Genomic DNA, 21,338 nt, shown 5'->3' with positions numbered 1-21,338 from the left:
TCTATTGAATGCGACAGGGTGATGTGATTAATGGATTAGTAGCAAATCTAGGCACAGCAAGTCTGGATTTACAGGAAGGGCTGCCACTCCATGGAAGTGCAGATATCCCAGTTTCAATCCCTGGCATCACCAGTTAAGAGAACTCTGCTAGGAGAGCTGGCAAAAACCTTTGCCCGAGGCTCAGGTGGGGGTGCTGCTGTCTGCCAGAGTAAACAGTATTGGACTAGTGGGACCAGGGGTCAGTGTTTGACAGTGTGAAGCAACTTCATGAGCTCACCTGTCATGAAGATGCAAGTCAGTCCAATCAGGATCCTCAGAAAGTCATTGATGCTTATCAGGGCCCTGGGAATAAGTGATGTAGCAGGGAATCTGGGAATTATGGGAGCAGGCTTTGGGCACTCATGGTGTGACTAGATCTGTGACAGCTGCAGCTACAGCAGGTACAAGCTGTCTGCTTTCATCAGCCAGGACTCCACTGGATATATCTCTCTGTGTGTAACTCCTCCCCACCCCTAGAGCTGACTGCTGATGCCTGAGGCATCCATCTATACTGCTTGTTGGGTTGGCCTGGCACTGCAACATTATGCTTATGGATGCAGTAAAAGAAAGAGACACCAGCCGCAGCCCCCTTCTCTCTGGGATTTTTCAGTAATGCAGGAATGTTATTTAGTGCAAAGGGAGAAGCACACTGTACACACAAAGGACCATTCTGGGTGCTCTTCCCTCCCCCTTTTTTTCTCCCAAGGGGGACTGATCACACAAATTGACCCTGTGGACAGCTAGATGGCTGATTGTAATACTTGTGTCACATGTTCCTTTGAATACAGTCAGGGTGAGGAGCAAATCCTCTACTGCGTGTATTGGATCTCTTGCCGGATGAGTGTGTGTGAAAGGACTCTTATCTGGAGCCATGGGTTTGTGTGCACCTTTCTGTTGCACCTAAAAGCACCTCCATTCTGGTACCCTGTGGTCAGGATGGCTGGTGCACAGATGGCCCTTTCCAGCTGGTACAGCTCTCCTTTTAGAATTGGGAAAGACCCAGACTAATTTGACCATGGCAGCCTCATGTGCTGACTAGGTCTGTGACAGCTGCAATCTATAAGGCAGCGACTGATGCTCATCAGTTTTGGCTTTGTTATCAGAGTGGTGGTTTTCTGTGTGCCCAGGCCATTTTCAGGTACATTCAGCTACGGGAATTGTCTTCCATAGTCTGAAGGAGTGCTGTCCAGATATGGCTGTACCCAGGGCTTTTCCCCTCCCACAACAGGAACTAAGCGGAACTCTGTTCCAGCACCTCTGAGGTGGGCACCATTGCCATTGTAAGAGAGTTCCAGCACCTCCTTTTCTAGAAAAAATAGCACTGGCTGTACCACCAATCTGAAAACTAGGATCTAGAAGGAAGTGTATGGAGAAGCAAGGAAAGTTTACACCGCTTTCAAATCTAGGTAACCCCCCCGGGGGGGGGGAACCACCCTAACTTTATGTGCCCCCAGCAGGCAGGGACTCAGCCTTGTGAATCATATTAAGTCCTTTTATTCTGTTTTCCACAGAAATACCTTGTAGGGCAACTTCCCATACGGAATCACAATACATGAGGTGGTACACTGAAATACTACAAGTTCTCACAGAGCACAGCAGGACACACACATCATTTACAATGTTCAGATAAAGGATTTAGGTCATTGCACTTACAACTGTAAACTTCTTCTTTTGTTTGATGGGTGGTGGTTGGTATTTTTTAAAATAATTTTTATACAGAACCTCTCCTGCCTCCAAGATAATAAAAATAAAAAAGAGATAAGGGAACAACTCAAGATACATGGGAGGCAGGACGAGGGCATGAAAGGTACATGTCATGTGACAGCCACAACAACTCTACAAGACTCTGCTATGCTTTGCAAGAAGAGGAACAGTCCAAAGGAGCCAGTCACAAACACCAGGCTTTGTTTGTTGATCTTTTGTACACAAAAGCAAGAGTTGGCAGGTGTGCTGGTTGGTGAGATGGAGCCCCCCGAAAAGGGGCCTGTGAGTTGTTGTTTTTCTTTTTTTTTCTTCATACCACATGAGATTTTTAATTTAGTTTTATTATTTTACACACTGTACAAATATTTACAATGGAAGGGAGAGAGGGAGGTTGTAGCAGCCACTGTTGAGAAAACCTGTAGGGGACACAAATTCAACCTAGAGCCCTGAAGAAGCATCCTCAGATTTTGCACTTGTCATTGTGGGTAATCCTTTGTATATTTTGGGGGATGGGGGGACAGGGGAGGCCTGAGTGGCAGGGAAGGAGCTGGGTGGAGAAACTTGCAGTTGTTACTACCAAATGCTTGTTTGACTCAAGTTGGAAGCAAATCTCCATTTTGGGAGTCTCTACCCCAGCTTGCCATCCTAGCTGAAGCAGCTGCCAAGAACATATGCTTACCAACCAAGCCTTCTATCCTGGATGTAGGTCCACTATGAGTAGCTGCCACCCCTTCTACTTGGAATTATTTCCAGTCTGTCTATCATCAGAAAGATCCATGAACACCGTAACTGCTATGGTGGCCACAACTCCAAGATGAACCAAACAGGTATGCAGACTGCTGCCAAAACTGGGTCTTTACAATGGGTGATTGCCAACAAGGTGAGTGTGCAGTTTCCTTGCCCATGGAAAACTCAACTAGCATTCTCTGAAGCTAAGGTGATATTTTCTGGTCTCCTCCAATGAGACAGCACAGTGAGGTAGGGCCCAAGTACCTGCTTATGCTTTTATTAGTAGAGTAACCAATTCAACAGTGCAAGGAATTCAAGAGGCTTGAAAGCATGGCCTCTGCCTTTATCTCCTACATGAATTTCCATGTCCTAAGCCAACCGCTATATCAAATGATTGGCCTTTGTTCTACAAGCATTCCACGCTGGTAAAATACCCTGGCTTGGCTACTTTAGAAGACAGCCTCTAGTCTACATACATATGATAACTTTCCCCACCTTGTAATCCATGGGAAGGAATAACTTAAGGCTTAGAGGTCACTCAATGGTACCAGAGCAGGAGGGAAAGATAGTGCCAAAGGTTGTGTAGGCAGTATATCTGCATCTTGACTGAGAAGCTGGGTTCTTAGCAAACAGCTGAACTATCATCAAGAGACCTTCCTACTAATATTTTTAGACTTGCAACTCAACATCATGTCTGCACCAGACCCATTCGGGTATCAGGTGCAGTTGCATTGCCCGTGTAGCTTCTACCCTGTAGACTTTGACCCTGGTCCCCTTCATCCATCCACACAGCTGGTGGGGATGACTGTGTCTCCCTCAGGCAGACACTGGTTCTCATTGCATAGGTGTCTCAGGCAAAAAGGGACCTGCCTTTTCTAAGGCTTTTGGCCAGATCTCTAGTTGGGCACCATAGTGACAAACTAGGAGCACAGGCAATTGCTGTGTGAATGTGCTCTCTAAGATTACAAGGAGAGGCCACTGCTGGCCAAAGACGTTGCAAAGTGTGAGTCTTCCCTAAGTGCACTCCATGGGAACCATGCAAGCATGTCTGCCTTTACAGTTTTGCTTATAGTGTCACAGTCCTCTTTTCTTTTTAGCTAGAAGATGAACCACACTATATGCTAGCTGTTCACATGAGTCTCTTGTAACGTTAAGGCTTATATCAAAATAATGCAGACCTGGATTAATTACTGTAGAGAGCTCATGTGATTCCAACCCCCAGCTGCCTAAGGGCCACAGCATACATTCCTTTTTCAGCATGCTCCTTTTTTTAGCGCTCACATAAAATAGGAAAGCGTGAAAGCATGAAACACATTTGCAAGTGTGTTTTAAGTATCAAATAGACCAGGAATACGAGTCAGGGAGTCCTGGTGAGCTGCTGCTCCTTGAGTGTCCAGTTGGTACCCAGGTTTGCCTCTGCAAAAGGGGTGACGTGGCCCTTAGACTCACTGATCTGTCAGGTTCTCTTAAAAATGTCACAAACTTCTGCATTTGCAAGAACCTCTCGTGAAACAGAGGTTGTTGCCTCTTAACCTTTCCCCTTCTCCTCTGTCAGGAAAAGCTCATACAGTTTTGTTCCAATTTTTGCAGAGCTCTGCCTTGGAGTCTAACCATGGAGGAAAAGGCCCTGCACCATCATTGCACCAAGGGTGCTTGGTATGGCGGAAGTGAGTTGAAACGGTCTCTATTCTGGAACCTACTTCAGCTTAAACTGCACCACTCAGTGGCTGTCAGCCTCCCATTGTCAGGAGCTGCGGTTTAGTAGGTCTTTATTCATTAACATTGTGCTTGTGGGAAAAGGAGACATCACTGCTGTTTCCCAGGTTCTGAACTTAGGGGAGGAGAATAAGGTGCTTTCTTTGTACTAACCGATGCCGCACTGCTCAAATTGTCCATGCAGAATTTATTGGGGTAACTGAGTCTTGGAATACCTCCCCCAGCCTGTGGTGCTCTTGAACCAAGATAGAATTTGGGCTTAATATTTTTTTTGGCCAGGAGGAATGTGCTTCAGGTCTCAAGAAAGCCCAGGAAGCCCCTTGAACTGGACACTAATGGCTACTCCAGGGAAGGATGTGGCAAAGGACCAATAGTTAATGGAGTTCCACAGGACACATCTGGTGTTACATTTTGCAGGATAATTATGCTTCATGGTGTCACTGACAGGCCTTCAATAACAAGTGCATAAATCTGCTAATGGCATTCAGAAGTGATGATGAACCAACTGGAGAGAGAGAGAGAAAAAAAAAACCTCAAGCAAAGAACGGCAAGCATTCTAAATAGATGAAACCGTGCAGAGAAGTAGCAAGCCATGCTCTACAACAGACAGAGACAGTCACCGGCTCTATGGCTACCCTTTGGCAAAAGTGTCCCTCGGATGGGTCAAGCATGCCACTAATTGAAAACTTCATACGCACAGGTGTTCGATATAAAGATACCTATCCAGTTTCTCAATAGCACATTTGCAATTAAATCCTTATACATAACATTGAACTTATTAAATATTAACAGTTGTTTTTTTAAACTTTTTTTTGTTTTGTTATTTCATTGCATAGAACATTAGACATGAGAATCATTTTGCTGTTACCCACGGTGAATGGAAGCTCCTATGGGTCACACCAATGTTGCTCTTGAGCATGCTCAGTGTGGACGAGAGACGGGCAGGAAACAGACAGCGCAGACAAATGGGAGCCAGAGCATCCATACACTTGCTGGATTCTTTACAGCAAAGGAAAAGAGGAGCCGTTTCACAGGGTTTTCGATCGGCTCTCGCGGGTAACAGTGCCAGGAGGTTCAGCAACATCCTGCCCCCAGGGAGCTCCTCCATCGTTCTGAGCATGCCCACTGGTAATGGCTTAAGAAGGACTTGAATTGCACAGTAGTAGTAGGAAGGAGGATGGCAGAGGCAAGCTCTCCTGATCTCATCACACTGGATTGTGCTCTTTTTTGTAGCCTTCTGCACTCTATTGCTTCTACCGACAACAGTCCATGTGCTAACGCAGGACAAAGCAAAGAGGAAAAACAGTATGTTCGATACAAAGTAAAAAACAAAAACTGAGAACAAAAAAGAACCTCACAAAAAAAAGAAAATTTAAAATAAATCCAAACCCCCAGTTGCTGGGTGCTGATGAGGTATACGCATAAATAAAAGTGGAATGATTAAGGCTGTTTTTGAAATAAAAATAATCCCCAGGCATACATAAAACAATGCACAACACTAACAACGGAAAGCACTGCCATTTGAATGCTTTAGAATGGCTTCAGGATGGCTTTGGGGTGGCTGATAGACATGCCTGGCCAGCATTTGCTTCAGTCAATAGTCAGCCAGTTTGCACTGCCTTTCAGAGTCCTATGGCCTCTTATCTCAGTGGTGAAACAGTGTTAGGTCCTAGTCGAAGTTCTCTTCATCCCATGCTTTCCATTGCAGGGAGGATGAGAGGGAACAAACACTGTGCAGGCGGAGCGACTGACAGGGCAAACTGGAATGTGAAGAGCAGAGCCTCCAGCTCCCAGCCCTCGACTCAAGCACATCTTGGAGAGTGGGAAAAACCTATGAAGATTCTAGAGTTAAAATTCAGTAAGAGAGAAAACTCTGCGTATAATCTCAAGAAAGGGCCATGGCTCCCAACATTAGACCTTAGGCACAAATGGAACCACCGCAGTGAGTAGTCTCTGGAGCCCCAGATATCCCCTCCAGGATCAGGGAAGTGGCCAGTCTGAGTGACAAGCTGGGACCGGGCCATGTTCTGTAAACATCTTTTATGTACATCTTCTCAGACTAAGCGTCTGCCTTCACCCCTTGGGGCTCATGCAACGAACACCGTGGAGTTGACAGCAGGCGGCTTCTGAAAGCCTTTTGCGACAGTTGGCTCAGATGTCCTCAAGGAGCTTCTTATGGGATCCACTGGCAAATGTCTCCATAAAGATCTCTTCCACCTTCCATCTCGCAGCCTAGTGGTTTTCCATGGTTTCAAAAGCTTGATGAGACAAAAGAGAGAATCAGAAATATTATATTTACAATAGGTCATTCACAGAAACACAATTTCTTGCCATGCCATGGTTTGGCACAAATTTTCCTGATCCTCTCTGGATATTCACTCACAGCACCACCTGAGAAAGCTCTGCTGTACTGTACTGTTTATGGCAGCAGTGTGCCTCTCTCATTTCTCAAAACCAAAGCACAAAAGCAACCCAAAGAACTAGCCAGGAAAGACCACCAATCAAAGAGCATGAACAGTTTACATAATGACATCAGCTGCCCACGCTTACTGAGATGCAACTGTTTCATACTGGGGTTGTCTAAAACTGAGGATTGAAAGAGCCAGCACTTTCCCCAAAGAGATTTGTTGTTTGCTTTCACCTCTCCACTCAAACCCGGGGGCAGACCTGGCTCACACTGCAATGTACAGACTGAGGCAGCAAGTGTAAGAAGCTACCCACTTACCTCAGCTGGGATAAGTTCAATTTCCCCCTCAAATCAAAAAGCATGCAGTCCTTTCAGTGAGCTCTCTAAAATGGACAAAAACACAGACAGGGCCATGAAAGGAGATAGTGCTGTAAGTGGCAAAGCTCTGAGCATACCCAGGGGATGGAATCAGCTGGACAAAAATATTCTCTCTCTGCTTGTGGCTCAGGGCTGTGGCCCTGGGGCCTATGCAGGCTTGTGCTGCTACCCACATTCTGGAGCTGCCATGGGTCTCTCTGCCTCTTCCCCCTCATTTCAACTCTTCCCAAGGAAGAGTGTTCTGCATATGGCACACTGGCTTTCCTGGTGGAACTTAGCACAGCAATGCACAAAACAGGCTCTTTCCCCTCCCGCTTCCAGATGAGCTGCTGTGTTCTATTGATAGAGCAAAGAGAAAGGATTATTGTCTGCTGCCTGCAGTGAGAGGACTGCTAATAACAGCTGCTTCCCCCAAAACAGTCACTGCAATATTGTGCTGAGCGAAGCGGTATTTCTTATTCAAAAGAAGCAGCAAAAAGCAAATATCCTCACTCATGCCTTCTTCTTATGCCCCCCGTTATCCATTTTACATCTGGATTGCTGGTCTGGGGTCTTAATTCTTTAAGGCTGTGGCTGATAGAATAATTTTTATGCCACAGCAAAACCATTTTGATGCCTTACCATTACAGACAACAGAGTTAAGCACCAAACAAATGGAACACATTTCTACAGTTGGTTCCAGACAATCTATTTATTGGCCATTCATCCTGATTTGTTTGCACAGCGTTTGCGGGGAAAACACCAGTTATTTATGGAGCATCCATACTGATTTGTTTGCAGGGAGGTTATATGACATTGTGCCAACTACGTGTTATCCCACACCTTAATTTTCTTGCTTCCTCTATCACAGTAGCAGAGTTCACGTAGTGGGGCGCAGCTGCGACATCCTGGCAGGTGTGTCACTGCTGCTTAATGTGAGGAGGAAGAAGGGGAAGGAGGAGATGGCGGGGAGGCTGGTGTGGCATGGCTGCTGTGGCAGGAGCAAAGGAATAGCCCCATTGTTGAGCACACACCATCCTGGCCTCCCTCTTGCCTAGTCCCTCTCGCTCCTGGTTAAGCAGCAGAGGCACTGCTGCAAGGAAGTTAGCATTGGAACTCCGCTGTAGCAGGCGACCTGATGTTTTGCTCCATCATGCTTTATGATCTCTTTTTCCCTGCCACGGCTGTCCCCAGACATGCTGTCCTCTGTGTCTAGAACATCTTCCCGCTATATGTAAGAGTATTTAGTGCCTCAGCCTCCTTTAAGCCCTTCTTCTTTAGAATCGTAGTGTAGAGTTGGAAGGGGCCCTGAGCATCATCTAGTCCAATGCAGGAATGTCAGCTAAAGCATCATGACCAATTGCCATCCAACCTCTGCTTAAAAACCTCTAAGGAAGGAGATTCCTTTAACAAGGCCTTTCCCAAACTCAGATGGTTAAGAGCAGGTTTCCTCAACCTCGGCCCTCCAGATGTTTTGAGACTACAATTTCCATCATCCCTGACCACTGGTCCTGCTAGCTAGGGATCATGGGAGTTGTAGGCCAAAAACATCTGGAGGGCTGAGTTTGAGAAAGCCTGGTTAAGAGTGTGGTGCTGATAACACCAATGCTGCAGTTTGGTCCCCCGTTAAGGGCCAGCTGCATATTCCTGCATTCAGGACTAGATGATCCTCAGGATCCCCTCCAACTCTATGATTCTTTGAAACCATCCTAGCCACACCGACCTGCACCTTCATTTCCTCCTCCGTGTCAGTCCCTGCCTTCCCCTGCCCCCACTAGCTATATCCACCTAATACAGACTATAAGAAGTCTGAATGGGGACTGTCTCTTTTCTTTAAGTCTGTACAGTGTGTAGCATGCTGTGGACATTAAACAAACATTTAGCAGCAACAGGATATACTTTTGACTGGAAGTGGCATGGCTTACCTAAACTATCAGGCAAATTGCCATAAGCTAAGCAGGATATCATATGACTAGGTAAAAGAAATATCTCCTCTGGGCTTTGTATCTTGGGGGCCATCTCTGAGCCTTGATGAAAGCCAAGTATCTGATCTCATCCACACCCTCAGAAGAATGTAGGAATGGAGGCAACGAGGTGACACTCACTGTTATACCCAGAGTCTGGTGCGGCAGACTGAATTCCAATGGATTCTTCATAGGTTTTTCCAGTGCAATGATGAGATCTCCATTTATTCTCCCAAACTCCTGCCGGGGTGATGGAGAGACACACATAAGAAAAAGATATGGCTATTAAGGAAAGAAAAATATACATGTGCAGGAAAAAAAGAAAAATGTCAGAGTAACTGAAGGGGGGGGGGCTTGGATTAACAGAACAATAGGTTAGCTCTGATGTTAGGGTGCTGCAGCAAAGAAAGGCACCTGTTGAGGGACAGAAGTTGAACCAAGCTATTAAACAGGAAATTACGCCAGGACCTCTTTGGATTACAATGGCCAGAGAAGATGAAAAGTATCAGGAGTTTTGCTTGGCAGCTGTAATGTCATTGGGGGTTGTATATATATGCTTCGTTGGAAGCCACCCAGAGAAGCTGGGACAGCCCAGTCAGATGTGTGGGGTACAAGAAATAAATTATTATTACCACAACAAAAAGCAACTCACCCAGCGATGTTCTCTCACCAAAATGATGTGAATTTCTTGCCAAAAGCTGACACAGCTATGGGAGTAAAAGTAAGAGAAATAAATGCCATCAGTATATGCGGTACCTTCACATTGCCAGTCCCGTTATCACCCTCTGTCCCCACATCTCTGTTTGTGACACAGGAAGGGACTATGGTTACATGCTTTGCAAGTAGAAGAAAAGTCACTTCCTGGCATTTCAAGTAAAAATGGATCTCCCAACAGAAGGGTTAGCCTGAGCTGATGGAAAGCGGCTGCTGGCCATTGGGATAAGGCAATTCTGTTTTAGCCCTTAGTGATCCTCCTCATCAAGTGAGCACTTTTGGCCTGCTGTGTTGATGGTCTGCTATGCTAACGTGGCTTTTTCCTTCAGTGTTCTACCACCCAATCCCCATTTTCTTTATTTTGATTTCGTCTTCACAGCTTTTACTTTTCTTGCTGGCTTCTTATTTCTTGTATTCTCACATAGGTGTAAACTAGAACAAGGGCTGTGGCTCAGCAGCAGAGCATCTGCTGTGAGTGCAGAAGGTCCCAGGTTCAGATTTCTGCCTGCTCCGGAGAGGCCTGAGGGAGACTCCTGCCTGAAATCCCAGAGAGCCACTACCAGTCAGTGTAGATAATACTGAGCTAGACGGACCGGTGGTCTGAATTAGCAGTTGCCCTGCAGTTCTGCCATTTGTCCTGCAGGAAGTGTTGAACAAATCCACGTGTGCAAGCATGAAGACAGGTGAGCTGTCTCCAGGGGCAAATCCCGCATGCTTTGACATGGGGCATCCCAGAAAGATGCCTCTGAAACCTCTCACCTTCTGTTAATTTGCCTGCTTGTTCTGCTGCCCCTCCTGGCAGGATTTTGGAGAAGACGCTTTCTCCCTCAGCTCCTGGCAGTCCAGTCGCTGCCCCTGCAGAAGTGGGAGCACCTGCTGGTTTGGAACCTATCTTAATGCCTGTTGGAGAGAGAGAAATTGATTTGTATGGATTTATTTAGCTGCATATATGCATTTATTTGGGACGCAGGTGGCGCTGTGGGTTAAAGCCTCAGCGCCTAGGGCTTGCCGATCGAAAGGTCGGCGGTTCGAATCCCTGCGGCGGGGTGCGCTCCCGCTGCTCGGTCCCAGCGCCTGCCAACCTAGCAGTTCGAAAGCACCTCCGGGTGCAAGTAGATAAATAGGGACCGCTTACCAGCGGGAAGGTAAACGGCGTTTCCGTGTGCGGCTCTGGCTCTGGCTCTGGCTCTGGCCAGAGCAGCGATGTCACGCTGGCCACGTGACCCGGAAGTGTCTCCGGACAGCGCTGGCCCCTGGCCTCTTAAGTGAGATGGGCGCACAACCCCAGAGTCTGTCAAGACTGGCCCGTACGGGCAGGGGTACCTTTACCTTTACCTTTATGCATTTATTTAAATATATATTCTCCCATATCACCAAGGGTAGGTCCAACTGGCAATTTGCATATACCCTCCGCCCCACATTCATAGGCCATAACCAATCTCTGTCTAACCGCCTTCACCAGAAAATGATGGCCACACTATTTCTAAGAGTGTTAACCAAGATGCACAATGTGTTGGTGAGATATCAGTATGACAGGCACAAGAAACAACTAAAACTTCTTGGTGAAAAAAGTATTTTAAACTGGAGCTGAATGATGAGACAACTCAATTTATAGTCATTTCCCCAATTGGTTAATGAGAAAGGAGTGGGAAGCCTTTTATTTTTGACAGCTATGCAAAGCGAACCTATTGTACCCTATGTGGAATGAAGCTGGAGGCTGCTTTTGGGCATTCTACTTGTGTTTATCTTTTCTATGACATACAGAATACTAGTTTCAAGTGAATTAATTCTACGCTGACTGGCCTACACCCTGGGGCCAACCATGGCTAAATGACCTAAAGCATTTGCCTTCTTAATCTCAGGTAGGACATCCCCCCACCCACAGTAAATGGTCTTGGAACCCCCTTTGACTTCAATCTAATCGTCCCTCAGAGAGATCTGAGCCTACCGAACTACTGGTGCTGCCTCCCTTTTTGAGGAAAACACATACAATTGCAGGTGCTGGAAAGGAGCTACTGACCTCCTGCTGCTGCTCCCAGTGGCTGTGTTTGGGGTGCTTTCCCCACCTGTGGCACTTTTGTGGTAGGTTTGGATGCATCCATCTGCTCTGCTTTAGACTGTAATATAGCAAACAGTGATTTATGTATTTATTTAATGCATATGAGAACGAATAATGGTAAAATGAAGCCCATCTCCTGGGGTCTTTCTCTTAGCCTTCTTCCTAGAGTTTAACTGCCAGGTCATCCTGGCTGTCTCACAGCAATCCTTATCCACCCACCCTATTCTCCACCAGATACTCCCCACCCTCTAGATTCCTGAGGTACTGCCTGTGATCTCCATCAAGAAAGCTACATACAAAGCTCCTATACAAAGACAATTCCCTTAAGTGCATTCCTTTCCTTTCCCCATCCCTCTTCTTTGTCTGTGTCCAAACTGCCCCCTCTATAACTTACTGCAGCCTATTATTAGTTCCATGAACCACTACTCTGCTGGGAAGACTCCATTCTCCACAGCGACCTAGACTGTACAATGCACAGTCCACAAATGGACATTTCCTTGCTTTGACATTCTAAGGTGAGGCAATCCCAGCGCGACTCCTGTACTACAGAACAGGCCATCGCTTAGCCCAGCCCTCTCACCTGACGTGGGGCAAAACAAGCTGTCGTCAGCTCTGAGGGACCTACTGTATAACTGACCCCGAGCAAAGGCATGTAGGTACTTACTGGTCCCGCTGGGTGAGTGCCAGGTTGTGCTTGGAGGGCAGATTGGGGTTTGCCTGCTGGCTGGGCTTGGCCAGGCTGTTGTTGGGCTGGCCGTGAGGAGGGCTGGGCTTGGGTTCCTGCTGGCGGTGGCTGCTGCTGCTGCTGCACCCTAGCTTGCTGTTGCTGTTGCTGAGAAGGTTGTTGCGAGGGAGCTGCTTGCTGCTGCTGCTGCTGCTGCTGTCTGCTCGACGGCTGCTGCTGCCTGGATGACGGCTGCTGCTGCTGCTGCTGCTGCCCAACTTGCTGCTGCCTCGCTTGCTGCTGCTGTTGGTGCGAAAGAGGCTCCGATTTTGGCTGCTGAGATGGCGGCCCATGTTGCACCTGCCTCTGCGATTTTTGGGACTCTGAGGTATGATGGTAGCCTGACGGCTGCCGAGACTGCTGGGAGTACTCTGAGGAGCTGGAAGGATAACCTGGCTGCGCTCTTATATCAGCCTGCTGAGCCTTCTTCTGGGAAGAGGGCTGCCCATGTCCGCGTGACTCGTGGCGGCCAGCATCTCTTGGATGTTGCCTGGATGACCTCTTTGGCAGGTCATCGGTGGAGTGCCGGGAGGAGGACGAATGCCTCCCGTAGTCTCCATGGTGCCTGTGTTCTTTGGAAGAGGAGTGTCGCGGGTGAGAGTAGTCATCGTGATGCCACATGTCTTCATCCGGGGGCTCGTCATAGTCGTGATAGGTGTGCTTAACTGGACCCCTCCTTTGGGAGGATGAGGAGTGGCCACCATAATGCCTCATCCTCTCCGAACGAGGTTCCCTCGGCTTATCAAACCAGTCTGTCTCCTCCTGACCCAAGTGATAGGCTTCAGAAACCAAAAACAAATCACAGTCAATCCCCTCATCCACAGTTGGGAATGTACCCCAGGATGAAGCCATGCAATGGATTAAAAGAAAGCAAGGAACCGATCGCATGCACACAGGATATGCCACAGTAGCCGCTTGGGAAATACATATCTATAAATAAAGAGGAATCATAGCACAGTATCACACTGAACAAGCAGTGAGCCGAGCACCAGTAGGACATGCAGAGTGCAGCATGCTAACACAGAACCACCAAAACAGAAAGCAAAATGCGGGAGAAAGGCACCTGGCAAGGAAACGGAGGCTGTGGTATTGTCCTTGCAAATATGACCCGCTTGGGCATGCTCTGGGGCTAAGTTACCACAGGTAGCCATTACCTTCACTGTCTGAAACAACACAGTGTGAATCATCCATGATGTAACCTTCCTCATGCTTGTAAGAGTGGGTTCTTGGCACATCTTTGATATGTTCTTGTACATCAGGCAATGAGTGACTGGAGCAGAACTGAGAGCAGCTGTCCCCAGCAGACTGAGGGAGAGGCCCACCCGAGGACCGCGATACGCCCATGGACTTCCCCAAAGGACTGATGGGGCTCTCTTCTTCCGAGGTTTGTGTGCGAATTGGAGGTCGCCCGCGACTTTGACTCATGCTAAGGGAAGAAGGTTTGGAACTGCCTCTCTGAGGCCTCTCCATGCTCTCTCTCTCGTAGGACCTGCTCCTGATCTCGCGGCTCGACATTCTCTCCGACACATAGCCGGACGATCTGGATCGCCCGCCACTGTATGCCCTGTCATCTTCTTCCATCGTATCCCTGGCAGACCCGCCATAGTACTTCTGCTGTTCATATACATTCTTTTTGAGGCCGTATGTGATGTCGTCTTGCATCTTCTTTGCTCTGGATGCCACACTGCTGCTGCTGACTGACGTGGTTGCTGGGTAAGAGGCCAGGTCTGATTCCACATCTCTCGCTTCTTCTATAGGGGAGAATTTTGAGATCTTCTGTTCCATACCTTGTTTCCGATGCTTGCTGCGTTTGGAAGAGATGACAGCTGGGGCCAAGTTTTTGGAAGAGTGCTTCTGCACTCCCATGGTGGACCCAGGCTTGTCTGGGCGAGTGGAGTGCCTGTAATCACTGTCCCCATAGTAGTAGGAGCCAGAGCTACCCGACATCCTCCCATTGCTCTCTGGGCCCCTATGGTAGCCTCTCCCACGATGGTCAGGGCCATGGTGATCATACATGTCCTCCTCTGACTCTTCTCCCTTTGGGTAGCAACAAGGCCTGCTGGAGACATCTGTGTCTGTGAAGTCACTCTTTTCTTTCATATATCGCCCATTACTGCTCTGCAACTGCGAATCTCCTTTTTGGCCCTCTGCTGAGGTGCTCTCTTTGGTTAGTTCACTGATGTCATCAATCATTACATAGTTCCGAGGAATGTTCTGCTCCAGGTTGGTGTAGAGGGAGTCAGAGGAATAGCTGGTTGAGGGACTTTGGGTTACGCCGCTCCTGTCCACCAGCCTTCCTTCTGGCGGCTTGTACTGGTCGTAGCTGCTGGTCACAGTTGTGGTGCTGTACGTCACTTCTGGAGTTGCGGCTGAGATGACCACAGTGGGGTTGCCTATTACTTCATAATTAGTGGGCATCTTCTGCTCGAGGTCAGCTAGCGATGTCTGCCGCGGTTTCTGGGAGGTGGTGTGTGTGTCCGCGTGGGTCTGGAAAAGAGTGCTCTGTGCTGGCTGCAGAGGTGTCTGACTGGGATACGTGGTCTGTGCTTGGTAAGGTGGCCGGAAGCCTTGGTGACTTTGCAGAACCTGTTCAGACTGATACCCAGTGCTTGGAGTAAAGCTGTGACTCTGGTATGTCGTTTGGGAAGGGTAGGCCGGCATCTGGCTTGCTTGGAATCCGTTCTGCGCAGGGACATTGCTTGCTGAGGGGTAGTGTGGAGGCTGGAACCTTGCTTGCTGGAATGCGGCTGGGGCTGGTGGGGCAGCTTGTCCTGAGGAGTACTGATATGGGGTGTAAGAGGAGGCTGATGTGTACTGTGCACTGGAAAAGTCAGCGTACTGATTGGAAGGGGCAGTACTAGGCCTCGTCAGACTCTCATAGCCAGAGAGTCGTAGGTTGTTGAGCTCGCTGTCAGACATATAATCCCTGTTTTCCCCCAAGCATCTCAGGTAGGGATAGTCACGGACGTTCCGGTCCTTCAGCAAAGACTCTTTTCTCTGTGTAATCCCCAGTTCCAAGTACTTCAGTTTGGCATCAATCTCCTTTTCTTCTTCATCAAGCTCAGCCTGTTTCTTCCGCAGCTTTGTGGACTCATGCTCCACTAGCTTCAAGTCGCGGTCAATGTCTTTGAGGAGGCTGGCCTTCGTCACCTGAATGGCTGGCCCTGCTACTCCCTTCTGCATGAGGCCCGGCATGTACATCTGTGAGTGAGCTTGACTGGCCAGAGGGAGATGAGCTTCTTCCGGTGGGGGGCTAGGCAGTGTCCGTTTCACTTTCCGAATGAGGGTGTTTGACTGCAGGGTTGAAATCTAGAAGGTAATGGAAAGCTTAATTTAGATAGCAGGTAACCATGTGTGTGAAATAACACATTTCCATTTTTAGTTACCAGGTGGGTGTATTACTCAACAGTAATAGGTCCTAGTCCCAGGTCCTAGTCCCACACTTTTAAATACTACACCACACTGGCTCTAATCTTGTGATGGAGACAAAGTTTAACCTTGCAAATTAATGGTTGTTAAAACTCACCAGGACTCTGAAGCACTTGAGTCACAAGGATGCCGCATGCAGCCAGACCAATGAGGACAAGCAACAGGAATTTTAGTTCTTTATTAGCAAAGCACTTGGTTACATCAGCTGCTAAGGTGCAAGGGATATGCATGCCGCTTCCTGCTAACTAGCTGCCTAGGAAATCTACCTCTGCAGAACGGTGCTCTATCTTGGAGAGTTGGAACAACAGTGTGGCCTCGCCCCTTCCTGCTTTCTTACCCACACCCCTTGTCTGATGTGGTGTGCGCAAGCATCAGTTGCTCCCCTCATTTCAAGCCTCTCCTTGAGCAGAGATACAGCGAAGGAGGAGAGAGGGGGGGGATGTCAATGGTCAGCTTCTGAGACCTCTTCCAGCTTTTCCTTCCTTCTTTCCCCTCCGTCTCTGACTCCCCGGTTTCTTCCTCCTGACTCCCCTCGATCTCCTCAGAACCTCACAAATCACTGGCCCCTTCTGAGGGATCTTCCCCACTACCACCTGCCTCCTTTTCCCACACATTCCCCCAGCTGTCATGCTCCAGCCCATCTCTGACACAGAATCCTCAATGATTCTATGTACCATATTGGCCCAAATACAAGCCGCAGGTTTTTTCTTTCAAATTCCAACCGTGAAAAGTTAAGTTAAAGTGTGGCCTAAATTCACAACCTTACAAAAACTGAAACAGACATATGGTAAAATGGAATGGGTGTGAGTGCCTGTGGAATTTTAAGGGAATGACTTATATTCGGGTGCAGAGGCGTAGCAAGCCCAGGTGGTACCTGGTGTGGAATTTTTTTTGTCACCCCCCCCCCCACATCAACAGCTAGGGGTAGGCTTTGGAGTCACGGGCAGGCACCAAATGTCACCTCCTCAGTGATGAAACCTGGGGTGGTCCACCCCCGCTCCCTACTCCTCTGCGTCCCCACTCCCGCGACTCCCAAGTACCCCGAGCCATTGGGGGAAGGGGGGGAGCTATGCTGCTTTGCCAGGGTGCTGCGCAGCTTGTCCTCTCAGGAGCCGCGGCTCCCATCCGCCCCCCCTCCCCCCCCAGCTCGCTGTAAAGCAGCAAAGCAGTAGCTGCTTATGGCGAGCCGGGGAGGGAGGGAGGCTGGGAGTGGGGCCCCCAGCTCGCTGTAAGCAACTCCTACTGGCGGCGTTAGGGATCCCACCGCGTCCATACAGCGCTCCAGCGGCACCAGTGGCAAACCACTATGTACAGAACACGTGCAGCGTCGCTACACACAGCGCATGCGTGCGACACTGCGCATGCGTTGTATGTAGCAGTTTGCCGTCGCCGCCCAAGAGCCGTATGGACGGTGGTGGGATCCTCTGCTCATGGCTGCAGCCATGAGCAGAGGATCCTCCACATTTGGCTGCGGCGGCGCGATGGCTGCTCGTGCTGACACGCCTGGGCCGGGCAGGGCAAGCACCCCACAGGGTGCCTTCTTGTCACACCCCCCCAGACATGGAACACGGGGCACACCGCCCCCCCTGCCCCCACCTTGCGATGCCATTGTTCGGGTGCGGCTTATATTCGGGCCAATATGGTAATGATTCTGCTTAATGATGATTCACCCTCTCCATTACATTAAATTAAATTAAATTAGGTTAAGGAAATTGTATTTCTATGGAGGTTTTGAAATTTGGCAACGCCCTAGATTAGCATGTCCATGGCTCTTTCTGCTAAAGTACTCACTGGATATAGAGTACCAGCACTTCTTTTTATTTATTCATTTGCAGCACATGGCAGCCATTTTGTGCTGGCACCCACAACACTTTTATCAATATATGAGTAGAGGCGCCTCATTCCTTTATCCCCTCCCCCCAAAAAACACCCACTGAGAATGTCCAATTCAGGAAGCCTTTGGGTGGTTATCTTCAAAACTAAAATGTACAACTAAAATATACTGTATACAAATTCTCATGATTTGGGGTAGGTGTGTGGGGGACTGCTTCTTAATATTGGAAAGGCTAAATTGAATAATGATGTTAATGGTAATATTATACTATATGAATCACCACAGTTACTGACATTGAGGAAATGAGTTCTGAAAGATGCAGGAATCAGCTTGAATATTTTTCTCTAATGAGCCAGAACAAAATCAACTCTGTCTGGTTCACAGATTTTTTTTTAAAAAAAATTAAAAGTCAAAATAAAAATCTCTGCTTAGATTAACTTGGGAAGATTTCTGCTTTTGCAGGCAATGCAAGTTTCTAATAATGCAAAATTTGTCTGTCTGGGAAAGGCAACCTTATTTAGTCTGAAGGTGTAAATCCATTGTCTTTGAAGTTCAAATGATCCTGAGATTTTTTCTTATTGGGTTTTTTTTGTGGTCTTGCATTTGCAAAAGCCCAAGTCAAACAGTATGTAAAATCCAGGTGGAAGGAAATCTCCCCAAAGGTCTTGCCACCTTGGCAGATCTTACATAACCAGTGGACATATGAGACCCTAACATTGTTAGAGAACAATGTTTTGCAGTGTTAGAGTATCTGAGGTCATGCAAGTAACATATTTTGAAATGACTATACAGGATCAATAGGGCACTAGAAAGAGACAGCTATCATGTAGATCTTGGAGGAGTATCTCTTGGAATCAGTATCTCTGATTGGTCTCTAAGGGCCATGCAGCCTGCAGGTTTCCATTGGGCCAAGCAGAGAGGGCAAGGATGCCTTGCAGGCAAAATGTCATCTGTCTGACATGAAGACATTCTGATGAGCAGAAATATTAATTAGCTTTTGGGCAGTCAGAGATCATTTCATGAGTATTTTCATAGCAGTCAGTTTTCGTTTCTCATTGCTGAAAAATGAGAGATGCTTTCCCACACAGGGCTTGCTAGCCCTAGGTCACCAGTGGTGTCCCTGGGCAAATGTCTCTAGCCTTCTTAGAAAGAAAGTTAGGGGTAAGATTTGCAGGTAACTTCTAAGTGATTTCTGTAAAATGAGAGTGGTGTGGCTACCTAGTATATTTTTGCTTTTTCCTGGGGAATGCTCCTTGTTGTTATTAGAGAGCAACAGCATCTGTCAGAGTTGGATCTCCATAATCAGGACCAGCAGAATGTAGCTGACTTTCCATGGCAAGAATAAGGTTGTCAGTGGTGGGCATCTAATTTTGTGTTATGGCACCCCTGCCTTCATGGCAGTCATTTTGAGACCTGGAACTCTCTGAAATTTCATAATGTGCCCACTAGTCCAAAAAGGTTGGTGACTTGCGCCCTGGAGGAATGGTGCAGTTTCGCAAAAGCACACTTTCTTGCTTCTCTATTGCATTCAGCAGTCACCCTTCATTGCAGGGGAAACAAAAGAGTAAATAGATCCTCACTTTGATTTTTCTGGGATCTCACCAACCTGTTGATCTCCCAAAAATCTTTGTACAGGCACCAGACATAACTTGATCTTCATAAAGTTTCAGTATATATCAGGCTAACGTGGCCTTGCAATGTTTTGAGATTTTCAAGGCAGGTATTAACCCGTGATTCCTTTATATCCTGAACCATCTAGAAGTATTGCACTTTTAATCAGTATTTTGACTCCCTTAGAGAAAGGAAGCAGAGAGGAAACAAGGGATACAGAGAATGAGAAGGAAAGGAAAAATTGTGAGAAAGGAAGAGAGGCTTACATAGTTCCACTGCTCTCTACTATTCAATGCACTGGTAGCTTGTGATACTTACAGTGCACTTACAATGCAGCCATATTTAGCCTTCTACCTTGAACTCCTGCATTGGGAGGACATGTCTCAACAGTCCATTTTGCAGCAACAGGGCTCACGACAAGCAGCATTTGGATTCCTACATCATCTTAGGTAATTGTCTTTTAAAAGCCATGCAACAGCTCCAGCAGCAACTGCCGCTGAAATTTGGGCAGCAAGTATCAGTGGGTATCAGCTGGTTCTTCCAGATTCTAGAGCTGACAAGGAACACTCTTGGACCCTAGTCTATCTTGGCCTGTCAAAGCAGCTGATTTTCAGGGATTTCTCTCACTCCTCAGCTGCAGGATGTCAATAGAGAAGGAGAGACAACTGCGGCAGATCCTGCAGTAGCAGCTCCAAGAAGAAGTGAACAGCACATAAAACAGGCCGCAGCTTTGAAGCCACACACTGAAGAATGGGAAAATTTCTCCCTTTTTTACTGCATACAATTTGTAGTCGCCTAAACAGTAGCACACTATACCTAGGTGAGTTCCACACATTCTCAGTGCATATGTCAATCAGAAGTGTTTATACTGTAGAGGTAGGTCTCTAGTGCTGGTGAAATCAACAGAATTTCAGTAGTGACCCAGGATAAATGACAGCGTGGAGGAGTCAAATGAATCTGCCAAGAGTTTGAGTCTGCATCATTTGTAAAATGTGTCATCTCTCATGTGTGTCTAACCTATTAAAGTACATCATGTAGTGCTGAGCTGAAGTGGAGGTGGTGGGGGAGAGCTGTGGAAGAAGCATGAAAATAATCTTGAAATGGAAATAAAGGGGAAGTTGTGGACCCTTTGAAATGACGGTTTTTGCATGAAAATATTGAAGATCATGAACATTTTACACATCACTACCACTATGCATCCTCAGCTAGTAGCTGATACACAGAGAGGTACTAATCTTTTATTCTGTCAGCTAACAAACACAAGCTGTTCATCAAACAATAAATAACTATCCTGCAGTACTTGAAGTCCCAAGTGTAAAGCCTGAAGGCAAAAGCAGGATGAGAATAGTGTCAGAATACCAGAATGCCAATCATAATGTTATTGACGGAAGAAACCTAATAAATGAGGGGATTAGTTAAAAGGAAGTTGAAAGGGAGAGTCAGATGTCTTCAGAACACTTAGAAGCTAATGAAACATACTGTACTAGAAGCTCAGATAAAATCTATACAGCAGATTAGAAAGGAATAAACAAAGCCAGGAAGATGCCCACCTAGTTAATGAGCAGACTTCAAGGAAACAGTAAAAGGAAGAAGCCTTCTTTTAGAAAATGGATGCCTTGTCCAAATTGGGAAAACAAAAAGAGCTTAAACTCTGGTAAAATAAATGTAAAATGACAATAAACCAAGTGAATAAAATTTGAGGGAGATATTGTTCAAAACTATACAGCTTTATTTTGATCCTTTAGAATGAGGAAACTAGCCTGGGGAACTGTCAGACTGTTAAGACAAAAGTGGTGTGAAAGAATTGCTGAATGAGAATAGGAAGATTACTGAGAAGCTGGATGAATTCAATGTGGAAGATACAGGAACTAGTATTCATTAGAGATGGCAAGAGATGAAGGTCTATGGCTAATTGACCACAAAAAAGTCACCAGATGCCACACACCCAATATGAAATCGTTGATCATCCAATTAAAATATGACCTTTGTCATTAAAACTGATTTCCTTAAAATAATACTGTATCAACTTTTTAAAGCTGGCAGAAAATCAG

General features: G+C 47.1%; 1 protein-coding gene across 4 annotated transcripts in view; it reads right to left on the bottom strand.

Moving 5' to 3' along the window:
• Nucleotides 1-1,517: 1,517 nt before the first annotated feature.
• The window catches only part of BSN (bassoon presynaptic cytomatrix protein), a 209,604-nt gene continuing 189,783 nt past the window's right edge, over nucleotides 1,518-21,338 (bottom strand). The window contains exons 6-13 of one of the 4 annotated variants that reach the window (XM_079964382.1): nucleotides 13,568-15,722; nucleotides 12,354-13,192; nucleotides 11,651-11,747; nucleotides 10,390-10,530; nucleotides 9,569-9,623; nucleotides 9,058-9,156; nucleotides 6,914-6,978; nucleotides 1,518-6,446 (exon numbers count right to left, since the gene is read on the bottom strand). In XM_079964382.1, coding sequence (XP_079820508.1) covers nucleotides 9,583-9,623; nucleotides 10,390-10,530; nucleotides 11,651-11,747; nucleotides 12,354-13,192; nucleotides 13,568-15,722 — 3,273 coding nt within the window. In that variant the 3' untranslated portion in view covers nucleotides 1,518-6,446; nucleotides 6,914-6,978; nucleotides 9,058-9,156; nucleotides 9,569-9,582. The remainder of the gene's footprint in view (nucleotides 6,447-6,913; nucleotides 6,979-9,057; nucleotides 9,157-9,568; nucleotides 9,624-10,389; nucleotides 10,531-11,650; nucleotides 11,748-12,353; nucleotides 13,193-13,567; nucleotides 15,723-21,338) is intronic. The other 3 variants (XM_079964384.1, XM_079964381.1, XM_079964383.1) reach the window with 3 other exon arrangements.

The sequence above is a fragment of the Podarcis cretensis genome (genome assembly GCF_951804945.1).
Source record: "Podarcis cretensis genome assembly, chromosome: 2".
In the NCBI taxonomy this organism is placed as follows: domain Eukaryota; kingdom Metazoa; phylum Chordata; class Lepidosauria; order Squamata; family Lacertidae; genus Podarcis; species Podarcis cretensis.
The sequence above is the reverse complement of the archived record's forward strand: the minus strand, read 5'-3'. Positions and strand labels throughout refer to the sequence as shown.